General features: G+C 41.5%; 1 protein-coding gene across 17 annotated transcripts in view; it reads right to left on the bottom strand.

The window, feature by feature from the left end:
- UNC13B (unc-13 homolog B) overlaps nt 1-26,162 on the bottom strand; it is a 216,109-nt gene that overhangs the window by 34,843 nt on the left and 155,104 nt on the right. For 10 of the 17 annotated variants that reach the window (XM_042804540.1, XM_042804543.1, XM_042804541.1 and 7 more), the window contains 11 exons: nt 24,324-24,474; nt 23,378-23,446; nt 20,446-20,535; nt 18,861-18,995; nt 17,913-18,046; nt 16,865-16,950; nt 9,446-9,572; nt 3,937-4,033; nt 3,003-3,146; nt 2,793-2,870; nt 926-1,003 (listed from right to left, as the gene is read on the bottom strand). In XM_042804540.1, coding sequence (XP_042660474.1) covers nt 926-1,003; nt 2,793-2,870; nt 3,003-3,146; nt 3,937-4,033; nt 9,446-9,572; nt 16,865-16,950; nt 17,913-18,046; nt 18,861-18,995; nt 20,446-20,535; nt 23,378-23,446; nt 24,324-24,474 — 1,189 coding nt within the window. Of the gene's footprint in view, nt 1-925; nt 1,004-2,792; nt 2,871-3,002; nt 3,147-3,936; nt 4,034-9,445; nt 9,573-11,920; nt 11,963-14,300; nt 14,337-16,864; nt 16,951-17,912; nt 18,047-18,860; nt 18,996-20,445; nt 20,536-23,377; nt 23,447-24,323; nt 24,475-26,162 lie in introns of all 17 variants that reach the window. The other 7 variants (XM_042804534.1, XM_042804537.1, XM_042804538.1 and 4 more) reach the window with 1 other exon arrangement.

The raw sequence follows: 26,162 nt of genomic DNA, 5'->3' as shown, positions 1-26,162 counted from the left end.
GAGCATTGAGCTAACACTGCTATTACAGCTGTGAACATATAATGCTAGCTCTTGATGTAGGGCTCAAAAATAAGGATTGCTGAGATCACATGTAAAAGAATGACAGCAGTTTTTCTTGCCTAATGTAGTAAATGCATTTGTCGAGATTTTTGCCACTTCATAGAATTCTGCTACTGAGCACAAGGAATATCTGAAACAGCAGTACAGGGAAAAAGTGAGCTGTCCATCAGCCAAAGCTGACTTTCCTCTTGGCATACAGGTCATAGCATAGGCTCTACCACCACACAACCAAAGAAAATGCATTTAAACTTTAAAAGAAATTGTTTCCTAACATCAGCATCAGCAGCCTTTTCTTCATCTTCCTGAATCTTGAAAAGCAATGAAAAAAGAAGAGGAAAAAAAAAAGATACATGGATTATATCAGAACAGAAGTGGTGATCTGGGGGAGGAAAACCTTATTTCTATAAAAATTGTCACCTCAGAACAAATGGATACATCTGAGTATCCAACAACACATGAATACAAAACTCTTATTTGCATATCTACAATATATTAAATATTGGACTTTTAATACCAAAGGTACTGTCCCACATTTAAATGTCATGTAAAATGATTGATCTCAGACCTATCCATCTGCCTTCAGAGTTGTGAAACCACCAGCCATGCCCACATCCAGCCCATGTGAGCACTGTACGTGACCTTTTCTTTCTTTCTCCATGCTATTCTGTGCTTCAAAACATTCACTCCTGCATCTTGTGACAAATTTAGTTGAAAAGTCTTCAGGCATGGCTGTCTCCTCACAGTTCCAGTGACAGGTGTCATGGAGCTCTCCTTACAATGGCAGTCTTCAAGAATCAGTATGATGCAAATAACCTTGTAACAGTGCAGTAGGAATGAGTAATATTCAGTCTCTTAGCACTCTTACCTCTTTACCACCCATGGCTTCAAACATCTTCTCTAGCTGCACCCTCAGTTGTTGGATGTTATTCATCAGGATGCAAGGCTGAAGGGACAAAAGCAGGTGTCTGTTACTGCTCAGGATGCCAACACATTTTCACCCGTGGTACAGTCTGTGCCTCAACACCCTTCCCCAAGTACCACCAAATCTGAGTGTCAAATAGGAAGCAGGACATGCACAGATTTTGGCACTCAAACGTGAAAAAGTCATTTTTTCTCCAGCTTGAAATGGAATGGCCAGCTCCAGAGACCCCAGATCAGATGTCCGCTGTTGTATTTTTCTCCTCAATTTTATCACAAACAGAGAATGAGCTGACAAGACATCAGTGTCAGGACAAGGCCCAACTCTCTGCCATGCCCTGCAGGAGTCCAGTCTGTGTCACTTTCAGACTTAATGCTGCAAGATACTATTGTGAATGGTGTACATCCCAGATCAGAATGGGAACTGCTAGCCAAAGCTGCATTCAGAGACACATCTGGGTCCTGCCAGGCCAAGCCAAGCCTGAGAGCAACTGTCAAGGGCAGCCTGAGCAACAGACTCTTCCCTCTGCAGTTATATCTGCAGTGCAGGTGTAGGAGATAGCAGGACCTGCATGGGACAGACTCAGGGTTCAAAAATGTAAGGCCTTGTTTTATTTAATACACAGAATTTTACTGAATTCAAGATTTAACAGAAAGATAGTTATATGGAGACAACAGTAAACCAAGAGTGCTGCTAAGTACCAGATCTACAGAGCAATCTGTGCCCATTTTTTATTTATGTTTGTCCTGGGTTTGAGTGAGTGGTGGGGTTTTTGGTAGCAAGGGAGGGGCTACAGCAGTGGCCCCTGTGAGAAGCTTCTTGAAGCTCCCCTGGCTCCAAGTTCTGCCCCACCTCTGCACCAAGGCTGAGCCAACCAGCTGTGCCTCTGCAGTAACATATTTAAGAAAGCATGTGGTGAGGAGGAGTTGGACTTGTGAGGTGGAGTTGTGGCAGCTGCGTGAACAGCAAGGTCAGTGGAGGAACGGAGGAAGAAAGGAGGGGGGAGGTGTGCCGGAGCAGAGACCCCCCTGTATCCTGTGGGGAGATGGCAGGGCGGCCCCCCCTGCCACCCATGAAGATCTACGGTGGAGCAGACATTGATTTATGGCCCACGAGGGGCTTCATAGGACCAGTGAAGGTGGCTGCGCCCGCCCGATGGAGGCCAGGATCCCATGGGAAGAAGGAGCCTCGGCTGTTGTCGTTCGGCACTGGGAGGATGGCAGCATGTGGGGGTGGCCCACACTGGAGCAGCTCAGGAAACTCTGTGGCCTGTGGGAGGTCTTCTCAAGATGTGGTAATGCTTCTCACTGTCCTACACTGTTAAGTGTTGTTGTTGTTAGTGTCTGTAATAAATCTATGTTCTTTCTTTCTTCCCCTAATGAGTCTGCCTTCTGCCCATGACTGTAATGTGTGATTTATCCCTCCCGGTCCTATCTCAAATCCCAAGCCTGGCTTATTTTCTCCTTCTCAGCACTGGTTGGGAAGGGGGCAGTGAGCAGCTGTGGTGCTCAGTTGCCCTCTGAGCTCAAACCATGACAATGTTTAATCACCTCTGTGACACACAACCTAGGCAGGCAGCATGGAAGTTAATTTCAAGGGGACCAGACAGCCTTCAAGCCCTGCAGATCATCTTCAGGACCTCATTTTATTTTATGGCCAAGCAAGAATTCAGTATCCAAAAGCATATGAATGATGATAAAAACAATACTGAAAATACTTACATCAACATAGTTAGGTGTAATGTTAGAAACTTGGTTTCATCAGGACAATTACATGATTTCTCAGGGCAGAAAAGAAGCTCAGCACAACTTACCAGTTTCTCCTTGGAACAGTAGGACTGGAAGCCCTTGGAAAGGATGTCAGCATACTGCATCAGCACTTTCCCAATAGTCTGCAAAGATGAGAGCACCGTTACTTGTCCTCTATCATTACAGTAGAACTCCAGGAAATTAAACCAAAAAACCATCATACTGTTTTGCATCCTACTAAGGTAAGATAAACAGCTGGACATTTAGGGTATTACCTTAGCAAACCTCCTGTTGTAATGAGCAACAATTACAGGGTCTGGGCACTCCAGCTTCTTAATGATCTCAAAGCTCTGATTGAGCTGGGTGAAGACATCCACCACCGAGCAAGAGAACAGAGCATGCTCGGATGTTTGCTGGAACTAAAACAGAAGTACAAAGAGTCATTCTCAAATGAAAAAATCTGAAATACATCCACTTCATGGGTGTCTCCATCTGCCTTACTGGAGGCTGGACAACTTTACCAAAACCTGCACCTTCCTCAGAATTAGTCAAAAGCGCTCTGAAAGGCCCAGAGGAGCTAAACAGTCAATTCTGTTGGGTTATAAGTTTACTGTCTTTCACCAACTATGACATGACAAACACCAAGGAAAGGTAGCATGATGCTGAAACCCTTAATGAAAAGCATGGCTTGCCTGTCAGTTAGTGAGGAAAGGAGTGAAGAGCTTTTTTTATATTTTTCTTAAAATTTAGATATTAAAGAGAATGCTTACATTGGCATCACAGACTACAGTGCCAACAGACACTGAACAAATGGGAAGACTCTTTCTCTCCATCAGGAATACTCAGCAAATTAAGAACTAGATTACTCTATCAGTGGATTAAGGTCACATTCTCACTGCATGACTAAGTACCTGCGAGGTGTCTTATATTTCAATTACCTCTCACAAACACAGAGAGATGAGAGAGCACTAAGCCACTGGCTGACAGATTAACAGCAGCAGAAAAGAACAGACATAAATGAATGATATGCACCTTGCTATTAAACAGCTCTCTTTGTCCTGCAGAGAAAAGTCCTAAAATAAATGAGTTTCCGGTTGTTTAGCAAGCAAACTCTGTTTGTACGACACCTGAATTTACAAAGTGGTGTTGTTTGGTTCTGGGCACTGAAGGATGTAGCATCAAGTCCTCAGTTCAGTGTGACCTACATACCCCATCTTTCTTATCTCTCTCCAGAGCACCATGCAGGAATTCTAAGGAAACATCTTCATTTTCATCCAGCCACTGCATCACAAACTGCTCAAACCACCTGCAGGAGGGACAGGAAAGGCAGCAAGTTACAGCAAGAAACAGAGCACCCCAACCCCATTCAGATACTGCTGCTGTTTCAGCAACCATTGTGAAGGCTTGCCACTGTCTGAATGCCGTTATCTGTGTGTGCAGCCAAAGTTCCCAAAAATATTCCTACCTATACACAAGCTACCAGTGGGCAGGACCTGTATCATCACTTGGGCTGGACCAGCAGAACACAGCCTAGCCCAACCTCTGCAGACTTGGTTCTGAGCTGGTTTTGTCTCTCTCCCCTGTCTTTCCTCTTCCTTGGTACCTTACCCCGTTTTCCCCTTGAGCACCACCTTTAAATTCGAATCATCTCAGAGCACTCTGTCTTTTCTTCCTCTTTCACTCATGTGCCAGACTCAACATGGGAGACCTCCAAACCCACTATCTCTGCATGCCAAGAGAGACAGCACACTGTCCTGCTGCCCATTTGGGTGTAACATCTTTCATGTCAGAGTTGCAAATGTGTATAAAGGGAGGAAAAGAAGTGCCTGTTTTCCAGGGCCCTTCAGCCACTGCTTGCAGATACAGACATATGCCTGGAGTGTCAGGAAGAAGAATCAAGCCTAGGATTTTTCTTCAGTTTAATCCTGCACTCTCTCTCCCCTAGCCTTCTCTAGAACACCCATTTATATGGGCTGTTGATCTCACTGTGAAGATGCTTAAGTAAGATTAACTTTTCATGATACCATGGCACATCTACTAGGGCTCGCAGGAAGCTGATCAGCCCTGTAAGCAGCTCTTCATCAGTTACTTCTAAAGAAACACACACTTAGCTCATATTATGTACTGGACCAACAGCCTTGGAACACAGTCAAGTCCCCAGAACAGGCAGGTCATAGAAGCAGGACAGCAAAGTCTGTCTCTGTTCCTTCTCTTCACTTAGGAGGTCAGGCTAAATGGTAGAGCAGAATCCAAGAAACTTAAAAAACAGCCACTGATGTATCTCAAGGAGAGGCCTTACATGAGGTAGTATCTGGAGCTATCTTCTGTGCTGAACAAAAGGCTTCTACATAACCCCACCTTGGCCAAACAGGCAAGGTGAAAAGCAGCTTCAGTGCTGGGATCTTACAGCTGGGTTATCCCTCTGCCCTGTGGAACATATTCACATAGTACAATAGGATGTGTGTGTGTCTGTGTTTAAGCAACAACATATCACTTACAGCTTTATTTAAATGTCTGTCTAGGATTTGTTGTGTGCAAGTGCCAACATACCACAGCTGAAGCAAATCTTAATTTCAAGTATTACTAAACAGAATTCACAAATAAGGGAAAAAAGTGCCCATGTGTGATTTCAGTCCATACAAAAGATTGTTATATGAGCTTCACAGAGTACAGCCTTCTCTAAACAGGCAGCTGCATTCATAGATTGTGCTAATTATGGGCCGAGTTTGAAAGCATGTGCCAGACATGAGAGGGAGATCAAGAGCAAATTCACAGACAGAGCATACTAGATAGCCTTAAATGCTCTCTACACTTTGAAATATAAAGCACATCGATGCTAATATTGAAAATTGTAACAGACACAGTGTTAAATGCCAACAGCAACCTGTCTATGAAGCCCTATTTAATATAGACAGCAACAGTGGAATATTGTCACAGACATATGGACTTCCTGTATTCTGGAAAAATTCTTTCTGACTAGCACTTCAGGCTCCTAAAAGTCAGCACGTTTTGGAGTCTTCTGCAAGTTTCTTGAGCTTTCAACATTTTCATTTCAAGTACAAGAGTGTATTTTAAAGTGACAGCTCAATCTTTAGAAGAGAACTCAGGCAGTTCACAAGGAAGCAACTGCACATCTTCTGCCTGTTTCATAGTTCCCAACGTGCAAGCTGCTGACTGCTTCACATGTCAGAGGTCCATGCACAGGGAGGATTACTTGTTTGTGCCACAAGTTACAATTTTCACTCTGAGAAGTAGAGCAACTTCCTGCTTATCATTCATGCTTATTTATTGCACCACATTCACAAGAAAGGGCTACTCACTGTTGAGAACAGTGATTGCCCATGGCTACCATATGTTGATATACAAAATCAAGTGCGTAGGTACTTACTGTCTTACCAAATACTCTGAACAAAGGTGGCAAGAAAACAGGTACAACTGAGTGGCTGGTGATGGTGGTGTGTTTGCTCCCTCTCTCATTAAAACAAGCATTACCTCCAGAAAGGGGTTTAATATGAATATTTAAGTGCAAAGTGAATCACTCAGGCCAGATCAGGAACTTCTGTGACTACTTTTGCAAATCCAGCCTTAACTTTGTCCTTTATTGGCTGACAGGAAAACACAAGAGATAAATCATCTATAAATACTTTCAGTCCCTGGGCACATTCAGGACTAAAATGTGCTTTGACCTGTAGCAAAAACCTAGAGTTATCTTAGGCCAAATACCCTTTACAGTGTTTTATTATCAGGTCTCAGACAGCTAAGCAAGTGAGGGGGGAACTCTGAGGACTATGAAGGCAATATATCCAATACAATATTCAAAGTTATCTAGTACAGAAACTAGTAAAAATAATCTGATTTCAGGCAGAAGTCGGCTCAAAATGTTGTTATATGGCAAATACCTTCTTTGTTGTCTGCTTCAATTATTGATCTAGACGCAAACAACATAATGACTCACGCACCAGCACACAAGGCAGAGGCTCATGGTGCTGTTTCAGAGACATTTTGTGCTTGCAGGGGTCAGCACAGCCTGACTCAAGATGGCACAGCCAACTTCTCCAAAAAAGGTTTGCACAGAATAAGCCTCAGTTCTGCCTGCCAGGAAAGGGAGCAGTGCTTTGTGACTAAATGAAAGTTTACCTCTGTTGGCTGCAGAACAGTAACATAACACAAAAAGCTGCAATTTTAGCTTGGCCACGAGCCTGGCTCCTGTGGTCTTAGACTTTACAGGTGAATTAATCTTGTTCATTTGCTGTGTTGATGCATGTGGGTACTCAATGAACATCCTGTGGACCTTGGCAAGTGCAGAGGCAGGAAGGCAAGCAGAGTTTCAAAGAGTAAAAGAATAAATGCTATGTTTGATGAAGTGAGCCAGAAGAATTAGACAGGATTTCAAAGGAAGGAATGCCTTCCCCCACCAGAGAGGAGGTATTCTCTACTACAGTTACAGTACTAGCTGCATGTTAACAATCAGCATTAAAACAAAACACAGAACACTTCTTTACACATCTAAAAAGCTAGGGTTTTCCAGAAACTGACACTTTACAGCTTTTAGCTGGCAGCTAAAAAGTGAAGAGAGGAAGTTTTGAAGATCCACTTCCAGCTATGTTGCTACTTCAGTTTCAGAAACTGTTGCTGAATTGCAGAAAATAAGGAGAGGAAAAAAACTTCAGCTTCAATACTTTGGAACCTTCACTATATTCAATCATATCTCAAGGCTATCAGAAACATGTTTTTTCATAGTTTCCACACAAAAAAGGAGTTTGTGGACAGCCTCTTGACTGTGAAACACACAGACAACTCACCTGTTCTCTGGACAGGAACAATTTAGTTTCATCTAAAGAGTTTACTGATGTGCAAACCTGATGCATGGATTCCTTTGTTTAAGGAAGCTTCAAGACTAAAAATACTTGTGATGAAGCAAATCAGAGGACAAGAACACATTGTTGTAACTGATACCAAGGGTGTATTTTCTGGCAGGTGACAGTTATGGTTGAAACAAACATCACCTGTGTCTGACAATGTGGCTATTGTACTAAAACACAAGAGTGACATAACAAAGCCCGCGGCTGCAGATGTACATGATCACCGAAGCTCTACTACAAAGGCCAGCAGAGCAGAACAGTCTGCAAAAGACTGCAGAACAAAACTGAGCATCATTATCCTGATTACACAGGAGAAAAAGGGAGATTAAGAATATCTGATGGCTTGCCTGAGACTGCACTGACTCAGAGGCACAGCAAAGAGAATGGCGTTTCCAAAACTGTCACTCCAGCACCCTATTCACTTGCTGACCTGATTTGTTATGCAAGGTCCACAACCCAAGCCAAACAATTATACCAACTGCCTGAAGTCTTATTAGTACGCAGCTAGTACGAGGCTTGAGGGACTGCATGCACCACAGGATGGGAAGAGAATTCAAAATGCCAAACTGGAAACACAGTCCAAGGAAGAGGTTTTTTTTTTCTAAGAGGGGCAAGTGCAAAATGCTGCATTTAGACAGCAGTGAACAGTCGTATACTCAATGGGAAGAACAGCTAGGTAGGACAGTCTGTTGAGGGTGCCTGGGAGTTGGGCTGTGTCCCACTGGAAGCATCACTAGCCAACAATAGAGCTGAAAAAAAAAAAAAAAAAAAAAGAATAATTCTGCTACCAACCCAGAATGTGAGATCAGCAGTATGGCCTGCAAGGCAATTTAAGGCAAGGTCTAGAAGAAACATCAGTATTTAAGCCTGGGTGTTGTATGTTAAACCTGGGTGTTGTATGTCCAGATACAGAACAGCTGGAGAGTGGTGAGTAAACCTGACTTACGAGGAAAGCTGGAAACAAGAGGGAACCAGCAGAAGAGTGGGAAAAGCATTTTACTCTCGTAAAACAGAAACAATTTATTCTCCATGTCCAGGCTGGATATAACAAGGTCAAACTGAAGCAAGAAAGATTTGGAGGGAGAAAAAGGAGACTGATTAAAACCCCAAAACCTGATGGAAGGGGTAACACTGAAGCACAGGGAAAAAGGCTGCTTGAAGGAGATGTGGAGCAACCATCACTGAACCCCTCTGAAAACCAGTTATATACTGACCACAAACAACACACCTGCTCTTGTCTTAGGTCAAGTGTGGGACTCTAGCTACAATATTCTCTCCAGGTTGCTCAGACAACTTTTGGGGCTCATAAACCTTCTTCAGGCCTGAAATCTATTGCAGCATTTTAAAAGTTAAATAAAAGCTGAGAACAATTGCTTAGAGCTCAAGAGTGACAGCTTGTCTGATGTTTCCAACTAAACCACCTGGTCTTGCTAAAACAAAACATTATATTTGCTTAGAAAACCTGTTGTGTCTGTATACATGGCATTCATATACACACATACATACAGTACACACAGATAAAGCTGTATCTATTAACACAAGAATGTGAGCATGCATCCCGAAGTCTGCTGTTGAAGAATTGACCAAAGCCTACACAGCAGGCACAATGTGGCTTAAAGACTGTCTATGCCATTGCTAAACCTTTTGAGATCTTGGGAGATACAAGTAAGGTACAGTAAGGGATTGACAATGGCACAGAACACCAGAGGGGACAAACATGCACATAAACAGAGAAAATCAGGAGTGAAGAAAGGGTGTGTCATGAAGGCAGCCACAAGAGAACCGAATGACTACCCTCCAGGTAAGACAAGGAGACAGACAGTGGGGATTTACTACAGGGCACATAACACACTCACGCTGGATATTCAGGCACTTTTCCCTTGAAGGCAGGCAGATCACGAACATACTCATTGTACAGCCACTTCACTTTGAAGTGTAAATTCATATAGTCTGCACTTTTACACAGTCTGTGTTTCTCATGCTCTGCAAGGAAGAAAAAAAAGCAGTTAGGTCTGAATTTACCACTGTCATTGTATCAAGGACAGGAGAGTCTTATAAAGCATGTCCGCAGTATGCAATGGTTTTGAGGATAAAGCACCTATAGAGCCACAAAATCTTCACGACAGGATTTCAGCTACAGGCAGGGGTTCTTGGTGGTTGACCATGGGGGCTCTGGATTTTATTTCTGTAGCTCCAGTTAGTACTTCCATTTGTTAAAGATTTTTTGGTTGTCAAAGCAATAAAAATGAAGTAATCTCTTATAGCCTTTCCATTTAAAATATGACAGTCCAAATTTTATCTTTGCAGGAAACAAATCAAGGAGAGCAAATCTGTTTATTCTTGGATGTAAACAAAGGCAATACCAGTATGTTACGCCACATCCCCTAAGAGACAACCGTAGAAAGCATGAAGTTCTTTGAAGTTTGACAGTGTGAGTCACAAGCAAGTTCAAACCCCTACACAGGAGCTGGAGCCTTCTCTGATCCAGCTTGGAGAAATTCATGACACACTTCTTCCAGGAGGTAACTGTTGTTTTCTTTGTATTGCCTTCCTGAGCACAGTCCACCAAAGCAACCCATGGATACCTATCTGCTCTTGAACCTCCTCCTCCTGCCAGTTTTGGTATGCTTTTGGACCTAGGCTATGTCAGGACAATGCAGTAGTTCCTCCTTGTATAACAGACATACCTCCACAACACAACCCTTCCCACACACCTATGCTGCTAAAGCACTTGACATACTCAGACCTACGTTTCTGCAGAGATCATCTCTTTATATTGCTGCTCCCTTTTCTCTCTCACAAGAAGTGTATGCTCTGTGTCTTTGCTCTCAAGGCCCTTCACAGCCTACGTCCACTCTACTACCTTTCAGCAGTTGACTCTCACTTCTGATCAGCCCACAATCTCTGTTTTTAAACTACTTGTTAAATTCTCCCAGAAGCTCCTCAATGCTTTCTCCCAGGCCACCTCTCATGTGCTGACATTGGCAGCTCCTTCTACCGCACTGCTTTTCTTTAAAATCCTCCTTGAAAAGAATAAAACTAATTCATTTTTTTGTGATGCTAAGAGGACTCAGCAGCTGGCTTTTGCCTGCACTGGGATCCTGAATTATCAGCTGACCAATTTTGCACTGCACTCCCTTGCACCGCCTGACCATATCCATCTCTTTCCTCTGCCAGTCTTCAGCAGCATGAATACACTTTGGGCCAGACTTCTTTGTTCACTCAAGCACCACAGCAAGCTGCAAACCCATGACTACAGTGTGAGAGATGAGACTAAAATATACATGGTCCCAGCCTTCTAATCACTTACCTGACAGACAAGCTTATCTTACAGTATCATTTATTTTCATCTAAATATGAATTCCTACAACTATTTCAAAACATTAAGAAACTTCCACATCTCTCTTGAAGTTTCAACAACAAGAAAAAAGGTCAAATAAATTCTGAATTATCCAACTGAAAACACAAAACCCAAAGAACTTTCATGGATAATTATTCCACAAGCCTTGTCAACTCCCAAGCAGTGGAACACTCCAGTGAGTTATTTGCAAACTTCTGTAACAGTGTGATACAGATTTCCCTCTAATCCACATGGAGCAGACCCACACAGATACAATCTCAAAACCAAGAAATCCAACCTTAGTTTTAAATAAATTAATATGCCTGATGTTGTTGGTGGTTCAAATTGACAAATTACTTTACGCATGCTACTATTTCACATGTACTATGATCCATTACCCTCCACAGTGAAACTGCTTGTATTGGAGCCCAAGAAGGTCCATTCCTGTTTTACATTAATAGGTCTAGTATCTTTCTTGAGCACTAGAGAAGTATGAGTCTAAGTGTCTGAACTGCTGACCTCCCTCAAGAACAACCGCAGAAGAAAATGCAAAACTCTCTCCGCAGATCTAAAACTGAAAACAAACACAGCAATAACCATGCCCGCTTAGCTCCCTGTGTGAGTGAGGAAATCAATGGACAATTACAACTTCATTAACTCTGATATGTGCTGCCACCCTGGTGCTGTTCATGCATGCGGAAAGAGCTGTTCCTGCAGAGGGAAAGTCTGACTTGGAGGTAAAAAGGACTCAAATCAGATTTATTTTCTCAAAATTAAGCAGTGCACTAAAAGCAAGTAATTCAAGCCTTTTCCTGGTTTTATGGGACATTTAAAACACTACTAAGTTGCCGAAGAGGATAATGCAAAGCAGCCACAAAAGCATAAGCCCAAGGACTGCTACTAGGACTACCTAGCCATCTAAGCAGCAAAGGAGAGGCTTGATACCAAGGGCATAAAACTACAGGAAAGTAAAAGAAAGGAGAGATCTTACCACCATAAAAGAGAACTTTACGTATGCGAAAGAAAGGTGGGACTTGTGATAGAGAAAAGACAAAAGTGAACTATAACAGCTCAAACATGCTGGAGGACAAAGAAAGCCAACAAAGCCCCCAAAACCCCTCATCCCCAACAGTTCATACCATCTGCCTTCCCCCCTTCAATGGACACTGCATGGTTTTGATCAGCTGCTTTCTTTGTAAAGGGAATGTTTAAGTGCACTTGAAGGTGATACAGAAACACATTGGCCAGAGGTATACTTTGAAAAAACATTTTATTAAAAGTAAAGGGAAGAGCATCGGAGCCATCGGTCTTAGCACATTTCTGTTCTGCTTTATAACCTGCTGGCTTTTAAAGAGCTTAGAAGCAGCATCAGCAGAAGAGTGCACTGATATTTTGCAGCATCTGCTGTGTTTTATCCTGAAAAGACCTCAGAGTTCTGTAAGTCTCTCACATTTCCTCAGCAGATTTCATCTGCAAACAGTCTCCTCTGGAGAAGAGATTTTATGGTCACTGAGGCCATATTATTAAGGCATTAATAGGGAACTGCTTCCTAGCAGCACACTGTCTATTTTTCAGGCAGAGAACAGGACTTCCACCACATCCTTAATCTGTGGATTTTTTTCTTGATTGCCAGCCTACTTTCCATGGGTTAATTTCTAGCAAATAATGACGCATTTCTGCAAAGAAACTCTAATAGTTACTGTGGCTGTTGAAGCGTTAACACTTTAGACAGCTGGCATCTGTGAGTGCATCTGATTCCCCTCCCCTTATTAGAAGTGAAAATGTGGCAGAATGACTTATTTCAATCCTGCCTGCCAAGTCTACTCAGTCTCTCTTCCTATCAGAGATGTTTCTAATTTGCAGCTCTCCTAATGCTGATGTGTCCAAAATAATATGAAACATTGCTGTCAAGGATGACGTGGATTTTCTATTACTGTCTTTTAATGTCTTCCTAGTAAAGCAAGAGCAGAAGCCCTCTTTGCTTGGGGTGTTTGTGCTTTCTGGGTCACAGAGGTTTCACAGAGGACAGAGAGAAAACTAGTTGCCAGTGGGCTCACAAAGAGGTCATCCAGATGCTAAGGACTGGTCAGCATTCAAGAGGTGGAGCTAACTGTATGACTTTGAAAAATCACCCTCTACGCTACAGTGACTCCAGGGTAGCATGATCATGTCAGCCAAGTCTGGGCCACATGACATATCTATCCCATCTGTTTTACTCTTAGGTTGATGGGGAACAAGGGATGATTCTCAGTGCCTTGTCCTGTGCTGCCTTCACCAGCAAGGAGGGAAGGGCCAGGTCTCCTGTTCATGGTGCCCTGAGCTGTCACTGCTTTGGGGGAGAGAGAAAACAAAACAAGTTGGGTAGATCCTGGAGCTTCTTCTGTGTCTCAGAAGCCAAGTCTCCTTAGGGGAGACAAAGGTGTAAAACAGGTCTGCAGTGCAATTGCCTTCCAGCAGTCAAACACACTGCTGCTGTGACTATTACTACCAGTTGCTGAACATATTTTAAAGAGAAAATAGGCGCTTCATTTTTGTGACTTGAACATTTTACACATTAGCAAACTCTTCAGATTGTGCTCAAAGGACACATGCAGCATCCCTAAACTAGCAAGACGTCTGGTTCTGAAGCCCTTATGCACTGTATTTGAGGTATAAATTAGGATTTATACATTGCCCTGCACATGCTGCACGATGCACACAGGGGTAAGCTCCAGCTGGGAGAGGGATGGTTAGCAGCCACCCAGGGGGAAAAAGGAAAACAACTCATGCAGCCAAGCACTGCTGTCCAGCTCAGAGAAGCCATCTTCCACCTGAGCCTCCCAACTCTCTTCCACACTGCATACTGGAGAGCAAGGTGGAAGCAACAGGCTGGAAGGAAGGAGAGGACAGTTTCACACAGCCAAGCCCACACTCTTTCTACACCAAAGCCTCTGCACAGCCTTTCAGCTAGACAAAACTTTACTGCTGCTGCAGAGTGAAAGGGCCAGAGATCCTCAAGTGTCACCCCAGCCTGGAGAGAAGGAATAGAGCCACACATGAACTGGAGCTCTGACCTCAGCAGTTATTCTTTATCAGACTTTATCTACATCTTAATGCCTCTGACCCAGCAACAGGACTACTGCCCAGAGCTGCTCAGTCTACTGAGTACCATTAAAAAACAACTGGAATGACTCATCAGAACAGAAGTCTCCTTACAGCACATACACTCCATTTCTGAAGCAGCAGTATAGTCTTCCAAGTCTTCTTTGGAGATCTACTCATCACTGGCATAAAACTACAGGACACTAAACCTAATATTGGCAACTATGGGTAACAGATGAAAGTCTTTGCCTACTCACAACTAAAAACTCTACCAAGGAGCATGAACTTACCACTTGGTGAGGTGAATGAGCTCATGTTATCCAGAACTTAGGAACATAACATAAGGGAAAACACCATGAAGAAAGTTTGAAGCAAGTGTTATAACTCTGGGTTCATATGCACATATCTCCACAAAACAGATTAGTTTTTGTTGCAGAGCTCCTGATACATACAGGTCTCAGAGCACACCAAAAACATACCCAGGGATTACTCTGCAAATTGACAAGCAGGAATATGAAACTCTAGGTGTAGATAAACTGGCAGAGAAATTAGCAACTCAAACCGAGAAATGACAGAGCCAAGAGCTGAGGACAGCATATCTAATCATCATCCTTCACATCACTTAGTCTGTTTCCTTTAATTCTTTTTTTCTGTCATTGAAAAAAAAAATGGAGTGAGCTAATCTAGTCAACTGTATTTAAAATACATATAAGGCCTGTAATTGAATTACTGTAAAGCTTGCTCTAAAGGTTATCTTCATAAGTTGCTGGAGAGCAAAGCGGTGAGGAACCATGCTTGCCTCAAATAGAATTCTGTACTCTGAGGATTTCTTAAATATATATTTGGAGGAGACACACACCAACCCAGACTCTATCATTGTTCAATCTTCCTACAGGACTTGTATAGCTAGAGTACAAATACATGTACCATGCAGTTTTTCAGCTTTTGTTTAAAATGCAAACCCTTCCCTGTCCGTCAACTGCCTTTGTGTCAACTTTTCTCACCAAGAAATACTTTGAAGGGGGATGCTCTTTCAGCAAGTATTTGCTATACACTGGTGAACTCAGGGTGGAAACATGCCAATCCTTGTCTTAAGGAGCTCACAAGTGACTAGAAGGATGTCAGGAAAAGCTAAAATAAACCCAGATTCATTAGTGAGGACAAAGTCAAAGGAGACATGGTATGAGATGTGAACAGAGAAAACCTGGGAGGCAAGAGTTAACCTGGGCACTGGCAATCAAATAAGGCCATTTAAAAGGGGAAAATATCAAAGACGCCACTTTGACAGTCAAATTCACACACATAATCACTAACTTTTTTGCAGCTGCATTTTGGATAGAACAGGGAAAGGGAATCTTAGTAAAGTCTGCAACTAAATCTGGAGAGATCCAATTCTCATGGCTGCTAATGACGGAGGAAGATATGGCACTTTCAACACATGGAAGAGGAAACTGCATTATAAAATCCTGACGGTGAGCATACATGGGTAAGTAAGGACAAAATGGAAAGGGAAGCCAGAATGTTTCCAGGAGCAAACAGTTTCTAAGAAAAGTGAACATGAAGTTACCACAGTTGTCTTATCTCTCATGCACGAGCAAGCAGTGACAGTCACTATGAAAGAGATTCTTCAGTATAGTTTGTAGGTCTTAGCCCTTCTTCCCAGTGTCTGTTCTTCAACATGACCTCACAAGACAAAGGCACTGTGGGGTACTAGTGTATATAAACAGTTCCTACCATAGAAGTGAGAACATTTCATCCAGACCTACAGACTGCTGAATTCAAGCCTCGAGCTGGCAAAAGGTGTCCACCCTACCAGCACAGTTTCTACCCTTGTTGCATTGACAAAGACTAAGAAATAGATGGAGTTAGTCTTCTTCACTTACAGAGCAACCCCACAGACTGTTCCTGAAGAACAAAATGCAGGAAACTCTCTTAGTGGCAGCAGGTTTTTTTCTAGAAATCTGAAGAAAGAATCTAATAGGCTGTCGCGCTATAAATGAGCTTAAATCAAACTGGGGACAAATGGATTGAGCATAATTTTGTGAGTGACAAAAAGCAGTAGCAACTTGGTTTTGGAATACAAAAAATGCCGCTGGCAGCTCTGGCACTTCTGTTATATCATAATGCTTGACCCTGCAAAATACTGGCAAAACAAGTGCTACTGCAGCTGCAGAGCCAGTGGGAGCTGGATGGTCTCTGAACCTTGTAAAAAGATGATTACATTATGCCAGTGAATTTATAGAACTTAAACCAAGCTCAGAAACAGTAATCAAAACATCAGAAGAGTACTGCAAGTAGTAGAATTCCTTTCCAGGAGTTTGCTAGGGTCTGCATTCCTAACATTTTCAGAAACAGTAAAATTTCTCCTTTACTCGGAGTCTGATGGAATCATGCAAATATTAATTCAAAATTAAGACGTCTGCATCAGGATTTGTTCTAACAGCAAGCTTCTGCCAATGGCTTAGATCGTCTATGCTGTATCATCCAGGGAACTACAGTCATGGCACAACTCAGAGTCGGCCTACTTCTGGAGTCCTTTCTACCATTGTACATTGCATAAAGAAGCTGCAGCTGATCTAAACCATCATATCCTCAGGTCAAAGTAAACTTCTAATTTCAAACCAGCGGGGATGACAATAAACAGCTTGTGACACAGCCTGACACAGAGGTCTAGAGCTCGTGCAGACCTCAGCCTCAATTCTCACCCATAAAGCAGCTGTCCACAAATGAACCACTAGAAATCCCTGCTCCAAACAGTCGTGCTACTAATGTGCTTAAGACTCTTTTATGCCAAATGGATGAAGAACGAGAGATCAGCAACTAGTCAGCTGGTATCAGTGAGGAATTCTCTTACCTTCCATGGCATATTTCATATCCTGGGCAAAAAGACTCCACATCACCTCCGCGCTGATCTTCCCAACAGCGAGCTCCTGAGGAAACCTGAGGGGACATTTGGGAAAGGCTTTGGCATGTATCAAAGCAAAGGGTTATTCTGTATTCAGATCTGAGCTAAACTACAAACTGAAAAGCCCAACATTACAGATGCTTCCTTCACCCTAGATAAATAACCAGGTGGAAATTGCAGATTATGGACTGGACTCTGTGGCATAGATTAAACAACCTGAAAACAACACCGCTGCTGAAACTGGTTTTAACTCAAGAAGACAGGCCCTGCTGCCTCTCCTAGAAGAGATGCATACAGTAATTCTGGGAATGTGATCTCAATGTCCTTACACCTTTTTCTCCTTTCTTGACCATATTTCTTTTTTTTCTTTTTCTTTTTTTTCTTTCTAGGGTTACTAGGCTAACAGGTGAACACTAATCAGGTGTCCCCACCATGTTAGATCAATGATCGCTAAGGCATAACCCATCTCTTTGTGTATAATACCTTGTCATATATCTTCCTCTCCCCTGCCCTACAGGGCTGTTGAAGGAATATCCACCAGTTAAACAGACCGGTTTCGGGTTCCTTTGCAACGCTGTGACAACCCCACCCAATGCAATCTCCCAGTGTTGCACTGAACACGATGTTCCTAAATCACAGCGTAAGGTGTTGTCACCATGGCACCACTGTGTGCATTAATGTGCATCCCAGAACTGCTCAACATCAAAAAAAAACCAAAAGAACTCTCACCCCATTTTCAGGTGCCTCCCTGAGTTCAGGATTGTAATAATCAGGGTGTTTGTGCTTGAACGCCATCGTAACTGAACCTTTTGAAACTCTTCCATCCCAATCAAAAAGTTATTTATATAGACAGAGACAGATAAGACAGAAAGACAGACAGACAAGATAAGTACTTCTATAAATACACAAACGACAGAAGAGATAGAAAGCAGTTTAACAAATAAAGCAGAGCACACAGAGATTAGCATTGGCCATAGAGGACATGGAAGATTCTTACTGATTCAGGACTGGGGTATAAGAATTCTTGTCCTCTTCTATAATGGAAACTATCAAAGTGATGAGCTTAGGCCAGAAATCCAGGTTCCTGATGCTGGGGCCCTGTTCCTCAGGCGGAAGGTCCTGATTTTTGTTCTGGGAAGGAAGCCATTGGAAAACCAGTGTAATTTTAAAGGGGAAAGAAAAAGCTAGAAAATGTAGATCACCATACAAACTCCAAACACAAATTACCTGTGGACCATTTCTTCTAAAGAGCTTAAAATTATTAATATCTTTTGGCAACTTGCGTGACAATGTAAAACACAGTAACGTGCCAAACCATGTTGCTTACTAGTGGCCTCAAACTCAAATAATCCCTGTTTTGTCATTTACAATGCAAAGAGCATGTCAGGCTCCAGGAGACCTGCTGAGGCATCATTTGCTCTAAGCTTGTTCTGAATACTTGCTTTTGAGGCACCTGGATTGATGACTAACTACACCCACATAGATGCATTGTGTGTGCATTACTGCAGGGTGGCCATTAGAGCTTTCATGGATTTGAATCTAATTTGTGTCTAGAGGTACCTCCTAAAACCAGTGCAGGACACTGAGTGGTAGAAAACAAGATAAAATTTCACTGCTTGAGGTTTATCAATATTAAAATCAGTTTTCTTCATCAGTCCACATTTGCACTAATTGGCTTTTCCTCACTCAAAGATGCACCAAACCTTCCCTTCACAAATAACTGCTCATGAAATAAACTAGCTGAGGCTGGCAAAACAAATCGTAATTAATGTAAAACAATTATAATTCTCCACTTACTAATTGCTGCTCATTAACTGATTACAAGTTTTGTGCATTCAGAAGATAACAAGTCACATAATTTTGTTTGTGTTGCCTATCAATTAGTATTGTTATTATCTTAAGAAAGTCAGAAACTTGGATTTTTGCCCACTCATCAGCTACTCACAGGATCTGTCTGGTACTCGCGGCTGTACAGCTCATGACAATTGTTGAAAATGTACTCATAGGTGGAGTTGAGGCAAGCTTTTACACAGTCCTTCACAACCTGGCTAGCTCGGGGTGGACTCTGCAGCTCTTGGACCTGGCAAGGAGACAACAAAGAGAGTCAAACTGTCCATAAATCAAACAGGAGAAGAACAAGACACTGGTTTGGGAACTACCCAGGACTTATCTGCTTTCAGCGACTTGTGCTATCAGTGACCTGAAACCATGAATGAGTCGCTCTCCCCAGGCATAAAACAGCAGTGATAACACTTACATCCCTGCAGGATCATTTGGAGCATAAAAGAGGTTTTGAAGTGCCAAGGAAGATGCTTCAGAAAAATAAATCATGTGGCTTGATAGGTGTATAACCTGAGCTAAGCACACACAATTTCTGCTAAATTTACAGGCTTTTGCTATGAAGCCAGCAACCAATCTTTTCCAGCACTGGAAGAACGTACAAAAGACTAGCAGAGCACTTTACATCTCATCTGGAAAGTCCTGGTGAAGACCAAACACTCATATGCTTTTAAATACAAAAAACTTTCTTTAAGGACACCTTTCATCACAAGATTTATTGAATTTTAAAGCACACCAGAATCCTTAGGGACATGCCAACCAATAGGCCTTCTCCTCTTGCAGCAACAGCTCTTCTTATTATTTCATTGTTACATGGCTTTAAAAAAACACTGCAGGGTTACTTTGAACTAAACAGATATGCAGGCACTACCCTGCAAATAAAACTATAACCTGAGTCAATTTTGATATTGTCACCACATCTAAACTTTTCAGAGTATTTCTATAAAGCAAACTTTCAATACAGACATATTGTCTGATGAGCACTCTCAAAATAAAGTTCTAAAACATCGTTTACCCTGGGGCTTAAGAGAAAAATTTTAAGTACTTCTTGAAATAGCTCAAATGAAAGACTTGCTTTGCTTTTGATAAGATAAAAATTACTAAGGGACATGTGCTAATATACAGGAGTATTTTTTAAAAAGTTTAGAAACAAAAATCAGAATTAAAAATAATCTCATTACACATTGCTAGAACAATAAACAACTACAGAACCACCACATCAGCATTCATAACAACTTTCTTGGATCTCTACTGAGAGATACTATACTATACTTACCCTCCAAGAAATAAATTTTGAAATATCTACTAGACAAAAGATACTGAAGAGACAGTAGTGACTGATAAATGTTGTAGACAGTTTTATAGGAAAAGCTTCCTTATGTTATTAACAAAAGGAAATTATCTTCCTAAAACCAGACAACTTTATTTTTTCCTCTTTAAAAAAAAAATTATTTTGCACCACATTTATGACTGAAGAACCTCAGGGAAAAAAAAAACCTTTCATCTCCATGATGCAAAATACAGTGAAGTAAAGATAAAATGTGGATGTGCATTACATGGTCAGCAGATGATCTCGATTTTCCTTAAGTATCTAAAGCATGACAATATGAAACAGTAGCTTGAAAAAGGGAAACCAACTCCTGTGGCAAAAACTACAGAGGTCCCACTCCCATCCCCACCCATAGCACTACCTTCATCCTGAAAAAAGTGATGCTGGTCAGCAAATCCACTGTCGACTTCAGGTCCTGCAGCCGTTCGCGGCTGCTGGCTGGGAAGTTATTCTGTTGACAAAAAAGGGGAAATCCTGTTGGAAAGCACAGTCAGATCCATGCAAAGCTTCAAGCATGTGCTAAATGAGGAAAGTGTCTTAGAAGCATTTCCTGCTTGAGAAGCTTGTACCAGTCAAAACAATGCTCAATAAAGTAAGGCCTTTTTTTGCTGCAGGAGCTTATCAATTTGCTTAATTAAATAGCTTCTCATATGAATGTAAAGTTTCTGGATGCCAGAAGACTGACAGCCCTTGGTGGCAGCAACAGATTTCTCCTTGGCTGTAGAAGGAGCAAGCAGGAAGCAAAAACCTTGCCACGGGCAGCCCTGGTGTGTTGCTTGAGGTTGCTTGTACAGGCCCTTTCCTTTCTGCACTCACTGCTTGGTTTTTGGCTTCCCTTCTGACACAGCAAGAGGTGTGATATATTTATTAGCAACCTCTCCAGAGAAATAAACTGGACCGAGAAGGAAAAATGAGCATTATTCCAAATAAGAAGTCATGGTAACCACTCAGTCCCTGGTAAGATCCAATCTGCCAAGATAAGCATGTATCCTTCAGTGCCTCCTCTGCTCTCACGAGCATTTGTTTTACACGCTGTGCGCACCACCCTGATGTCCATAGCCATAGCTTCCTCTTCTACTCTCTCCGTTCCACTGAAATGAGAAGTTTCATTGTGCCTTCCAGATACATACATACAAACACACACATATGTATCGTGTATATATGCATGTAAATGCATATGCTGCATGCAGCAAGCTTTGCTTCTTGCAAGAGACTGTTCCCTTTCTGACCTCAGGCACTGTGCCCTTTCCTACATTCCCACTCTTTCCTTCCTCTGTCCTTTAACAGCATTCATGCTCTTCACCATGTTCTGACATTCAAGCTGATGTGATCTGTTTTGCTGCAAGTAAAATAGTAAAGGCAACCTTCACCTGAATTGTCTTTTCATATTTGCACATTCAAAATTCTTAGAGACAAAGGTAGAAAGGGCAGAGGGTAACAAATTTTCATTTATTACTGAAATCTTGCAGAATTGACAGCAATTGAGTATTTCTGTAGTTCAGCTAACCCCTGCAAGTGATTTTACAGTCATTTGTACATGCTCATTCCTTGACAACTCTCCTTTTAAAGTTAAGTTGTCCACATACAGGCTCTTTGGCACTCAGGTTATTTACCAAAATCAAAGACTTACGCGGGTCAAGATTTAAACACAAACCACTGGATCAACGTTGGGGACTGAATGCATGTTCTTGAATAGGAAGAATAATCAGGAAAAGATAACTTAATCTATATTGAAATTCAACCTCCTCTGTGCTTATGTCAGCTAGTGACCAACCAACAAAAAGAACAGCTAACATGCCTACAGAATATCTGCATTTGCTCACAAAACACTTTTCAAAATAATTATTCAGAGGGTGACCTGGAGCTATGCTTGAGAGGGGCTCCATCTCTACTTTCCTTAACCTGCCACCCTGCCCTGGAAGGAACACACATTGATTTGACACTTTTTCACAAATCCACACTGTTGGTTATTTATTGTTTTAAGTGCTTACAAATAGCTTGATTGAACTAGGGGAAGGGGGGTGGCTTAATCTGGGTAATTTAAGATGTAAATTGCCACCTCCTGTCTTGAAAGCTTAGAACTAACACCTTTCTCTTCCAGGACTTAACCTACCCTTCAGGGGTCTTAAAATAATTACTGAGAGTTCCCAAATTGCTTCAGCCACTTCTCTAAATATAATGCCAATTTGATAACATCTAAATTATTTAAACCACACAAATCTTTCCTGGTCCTTTATTTAAGATCTCACTTGTTTATCCAAGGTTTAGTTGCATTAGCCACCGGAAAGCAGCTTTTATTGAAGACCACGCAAACAGAAAAGGCATCACCACTACAGATTCCTATTGCCATGTGCTGATACTTTTCCCCCTGCTACTCAGCGGATGAGTGCTTTCTGTAGACTTTCCTTTACAAGTAATGTAGTTTTAGAATAGCTCTTTACACAGCATTCCTTTTATCTTCTTTTTCACCTTGCCCCTTGTCTTTGTTTGTCTTCCTAATGCACTTCTAATGGCCTTATGTTTCCCTCCTCTATGTTTTATTGTGTTTCAGATAAATGCAGTAACAAGACAAAGATCTACATTTAAATAAATAAATAAATAAATGCATACTTATATTTTACCACCATTTTTGAATTTTTCAATTAATTTGTCACTAATTCAAATAATATAGCAGGGAGGAAAAAAAAAAAAAAAAAAGCCAAGTCACTTATAAGACTACGGTGACTCTGGAGTAGCAAATAAAGAAACTAGAGAGTTTAAGAAGTCTGATGGATTGATGCCAACATCTGAAATTCATTTCTTGCCAATATGCTGAAGTCTGGGATGATCTCAACCTGAGGGCACATCCTGTAAATCCAGAGTCAGGGACAGTGACTCGAGTTTGCCAAGCCTAAAATAAGTGACAGCATGGCTGCAGGTCCTCTATGATTTCTGTTTTACTAAGGGACAAGTCTATTTTCCCTTTGTAGACAATACCTGAAGTGGCTGATAAAAATAATTCAGTTGATGAATTCAATACAACTTGCATTTCTGGGAGAGTATCAGAGATGAGCATAGTTCACAATCCTTTAATTATTTCAGAAGTTTTGAGAAAGTTACAATGGAAGAAAAATACATGGTTTAACTTCTATCCATGAAGAAAACAAAATGATGTATTCAAGCAACAAGCTTGTCATGGCAATTCCGAAAGACACTAAGTACCCAAAATATTAGAAACATAAGAGAAATGCAAATGGTGTGTTTCACCTCTGCCCATCAGAATGCCTGGAAGGCATCTGTTTATTCCCACTCACCCTGTACATTGAGAGATCAATCCGAAGTGAATTATGAAGCTGGTCCAGAAGCTTCACAAATCGTTCTTTCTGTTGAGCAGAAAACACCAATAAGCATTACATATCATCACTGTCCAATCAATGTTCAGAGGAAGCAGCAGGATATCAGGGAATTAGTGTCAGATCTCAGGAGAGCAGGAGAGAGCAGTATGGATGCATGCTATTGTGCAAACAGAATTTTCCTTTGATTTTTGGATTTACTCATGCTGTAATTATTTCTGAAGTCTACGTAACATTAGAATTGTCAGAAAAATACTCCATTATCATTCTGAAGTAGAAGCAGAACAAAACTTGCTCTGATTTCTAGTCTGCAATTTGCACCAAATTTATATTTAAGAGAAAATACTTATTCAGAGTTGAATAAAGCAATTAGATCTCTCCACTGGATTCTGATTTGGCATCATAAACACCACCTCATTCCATCTATAAACTCTCACTCCGATGGGAAGCATGAGCTTTTCCAAACGCTTTTCCAGCACACTTAACTCTATCATGGTATCCAAAAAACATCTTAACCATTAGGAGGATAGACTTGCTTTTTTCTTTCCCTTAAAGCAGTTGCTGTTTTTAAAAACAAAGTTAAGAAATCATCAGATTGCATGCTGTATTTTATCAACAGCATCACCACGCAGAGTTTAATATTATTTGCTCATTCCATACCATCTGTGCTCCAGTGTAATCTGAACACAAAGAATAAACACCACAATGCATTACATTAATTTCTATAATGTGTGATGATGATGACAATAAAACTGTGCTCTTTGTCTAGTCTAGAAGAGCTCCACAGTTTCCAACTCCTCACAGATTTAATGTTCCTTAAACAGAACACATTATTTATTGAAAGACAGAAACACCATAGGCAAGTTACAGAAGTCCAATTGTAATATCACCGAACACTCAAACATACCCCAAAATTGGAGGCTGCAAAGCGGTCTGAAGCAGACACATTTGTGGAGGCAGTGGTGTGCGCATAATAAGCATTGATATTGGCAAGTAAGGTGCTCATCACAGCTGGCACGCCTGGGCACATATATTTAGAGGAGAGACATGCAAAATGCCTGCAAAAGGACAGTTCTGTAAGTCATTGTGGTCTCTTTTGTGTAGCACAACTTGACTCTATCCTTTTAATAGCCCTGGCACCATGAACAGATAAAAGTTATGTTTTCTCCCTTTCTGTTAATTTCCAGTATCTCTGAGTTTTTTCAGAAAGATGCCATCTAGACAACAGATATGCTTGAATCAAGAGAAATCCCTATGCTACAGACCTTTCCTGGTCATAAAATAGCTTCTCAACTATTTGTTGCCAACGGCTTTTGACTTAGGTGATACTCTGGGTCCTGATGCCAGTTCCTAGAACCAAGCCTGACACAAGGAAATCTACATCATTTGCTGACACTTGAGGCAGCCACAGGTTCTGAGGTGACATGAGGCAGCATTAGTCGGAAAGCATTCAAGCACAGCGAGATCACAAACTAGTATTTCTGTGCTGCACTGATATGTGACTCCTTCAAGCTAACCTTTCCAGCCTGCAGGAAGCTCTCACACTCATTTGCATTTGCCCATTTAACTGTTCTCATTAAAGTGCAAGGAACCCTCCTGCAGGGAATCTCAAAATTATGCCAGAAGCATCCATGCTTGTGAAATGATTAAACAATCAAAGAAAATCTGTTAAACATAAGGGGGGGAAAAAAAAAAAAAAATCAGAGCTTAAGAGGTGTGATATTATGGCACATGGCAAGTAAAGTTCATTCCAACAGACAGGAGAGCTGGGCAATTTTAAAGCGGGGATCCTCACTGAGCTCCCAAACTAAATTTGGGAACTATTTTCTAAATGCAGCTTTCTCCCCAAGAGATTCATCACAGACATTAGCTTCTGTGCTAGTTGATCTACAAATTATTATAAGCAAAAAAGCTCCAGTGACAGAATTTCACGGGAATTCACAAGTCAGTATTTCAGACAAATACGATACTGACGCTTGAGGTTAATTTGCTTGCTACATGATACCTATGCACCAGCTGGTGATTTAGGCACTTGGTAATGAAAATAGACACATAAAATAACTTTGTTTAGCTTGAAGAAGGGAAGGCATGAGAAGTGGGGATCTAATCAATGTCTTAACTACTTAGAGGGGAGGGTTAGTGAGAAGATTGAGCCAAGCCAAAATCCTTTTGGAGGTAAGACTTTATAAAAGATAAGTAGCAATATGCAGCAGTTACAGCATAGGAAATCCAAGGTAGGATTTTCCAATTTGGATTTCAACCAGGAATTTCTTCCCCAGACTAATACAGCCTGAGGATGGGAGCCCAGACAGGTGGTGGATCTCCATCCTTGGAAATTTTCAACAAACTGAAAGAGGCCCTGAGCAGTCTGATCCACTAGACCTCTGGAGGTATCTTCTAATTCTTTTCCACTTTGGCTTCAATCAATTGGCAGAAAAGGTGCTTGTAAGGTGACATAAGTAAAAATCCAAGGACCCAGACCCTAAAACGTTCAGCTTCTAAAGTGAAAAAGATAACTTTTGTCTGCTATATTTAATATTAAATTTGAAATAAGAAATGAGCCAAGAATGGCACTACTAGTCTTTAAGAGAAAGAATGACTTATCCCAAATCCAAGTAAAGGCATAGTGACAAGGAAAACGCTCTTTGAAGATCAAGAACTGCATTAGCCTAGCTCCAAAGAGGACAAATCAGTGGCTCCATTACTCAAACTTCCTATAAATGCCTTTTGCAGCACCTGGGAAGTC

This window comes from Tyto alba, unplaced genomic scaffold (genome assembly GCF_018691265.1).
Source record: "Tyto alba isolate M040663 unplaced genomic scaffold, T.alba_DEE_v4.0 Super-Scaffold_42, whole genome shotgun sequence".
NCBI lineage: Eukaryota > Metazoa > Chordata > Aves > Strigiformes > Tytonidae > Tyto > Tyto alba.
The sequence above is the reverse complement of the archived record's forward strand: the minus strand, read 5'-3'. Positions and strand labels throughout refer to the sequence as shown.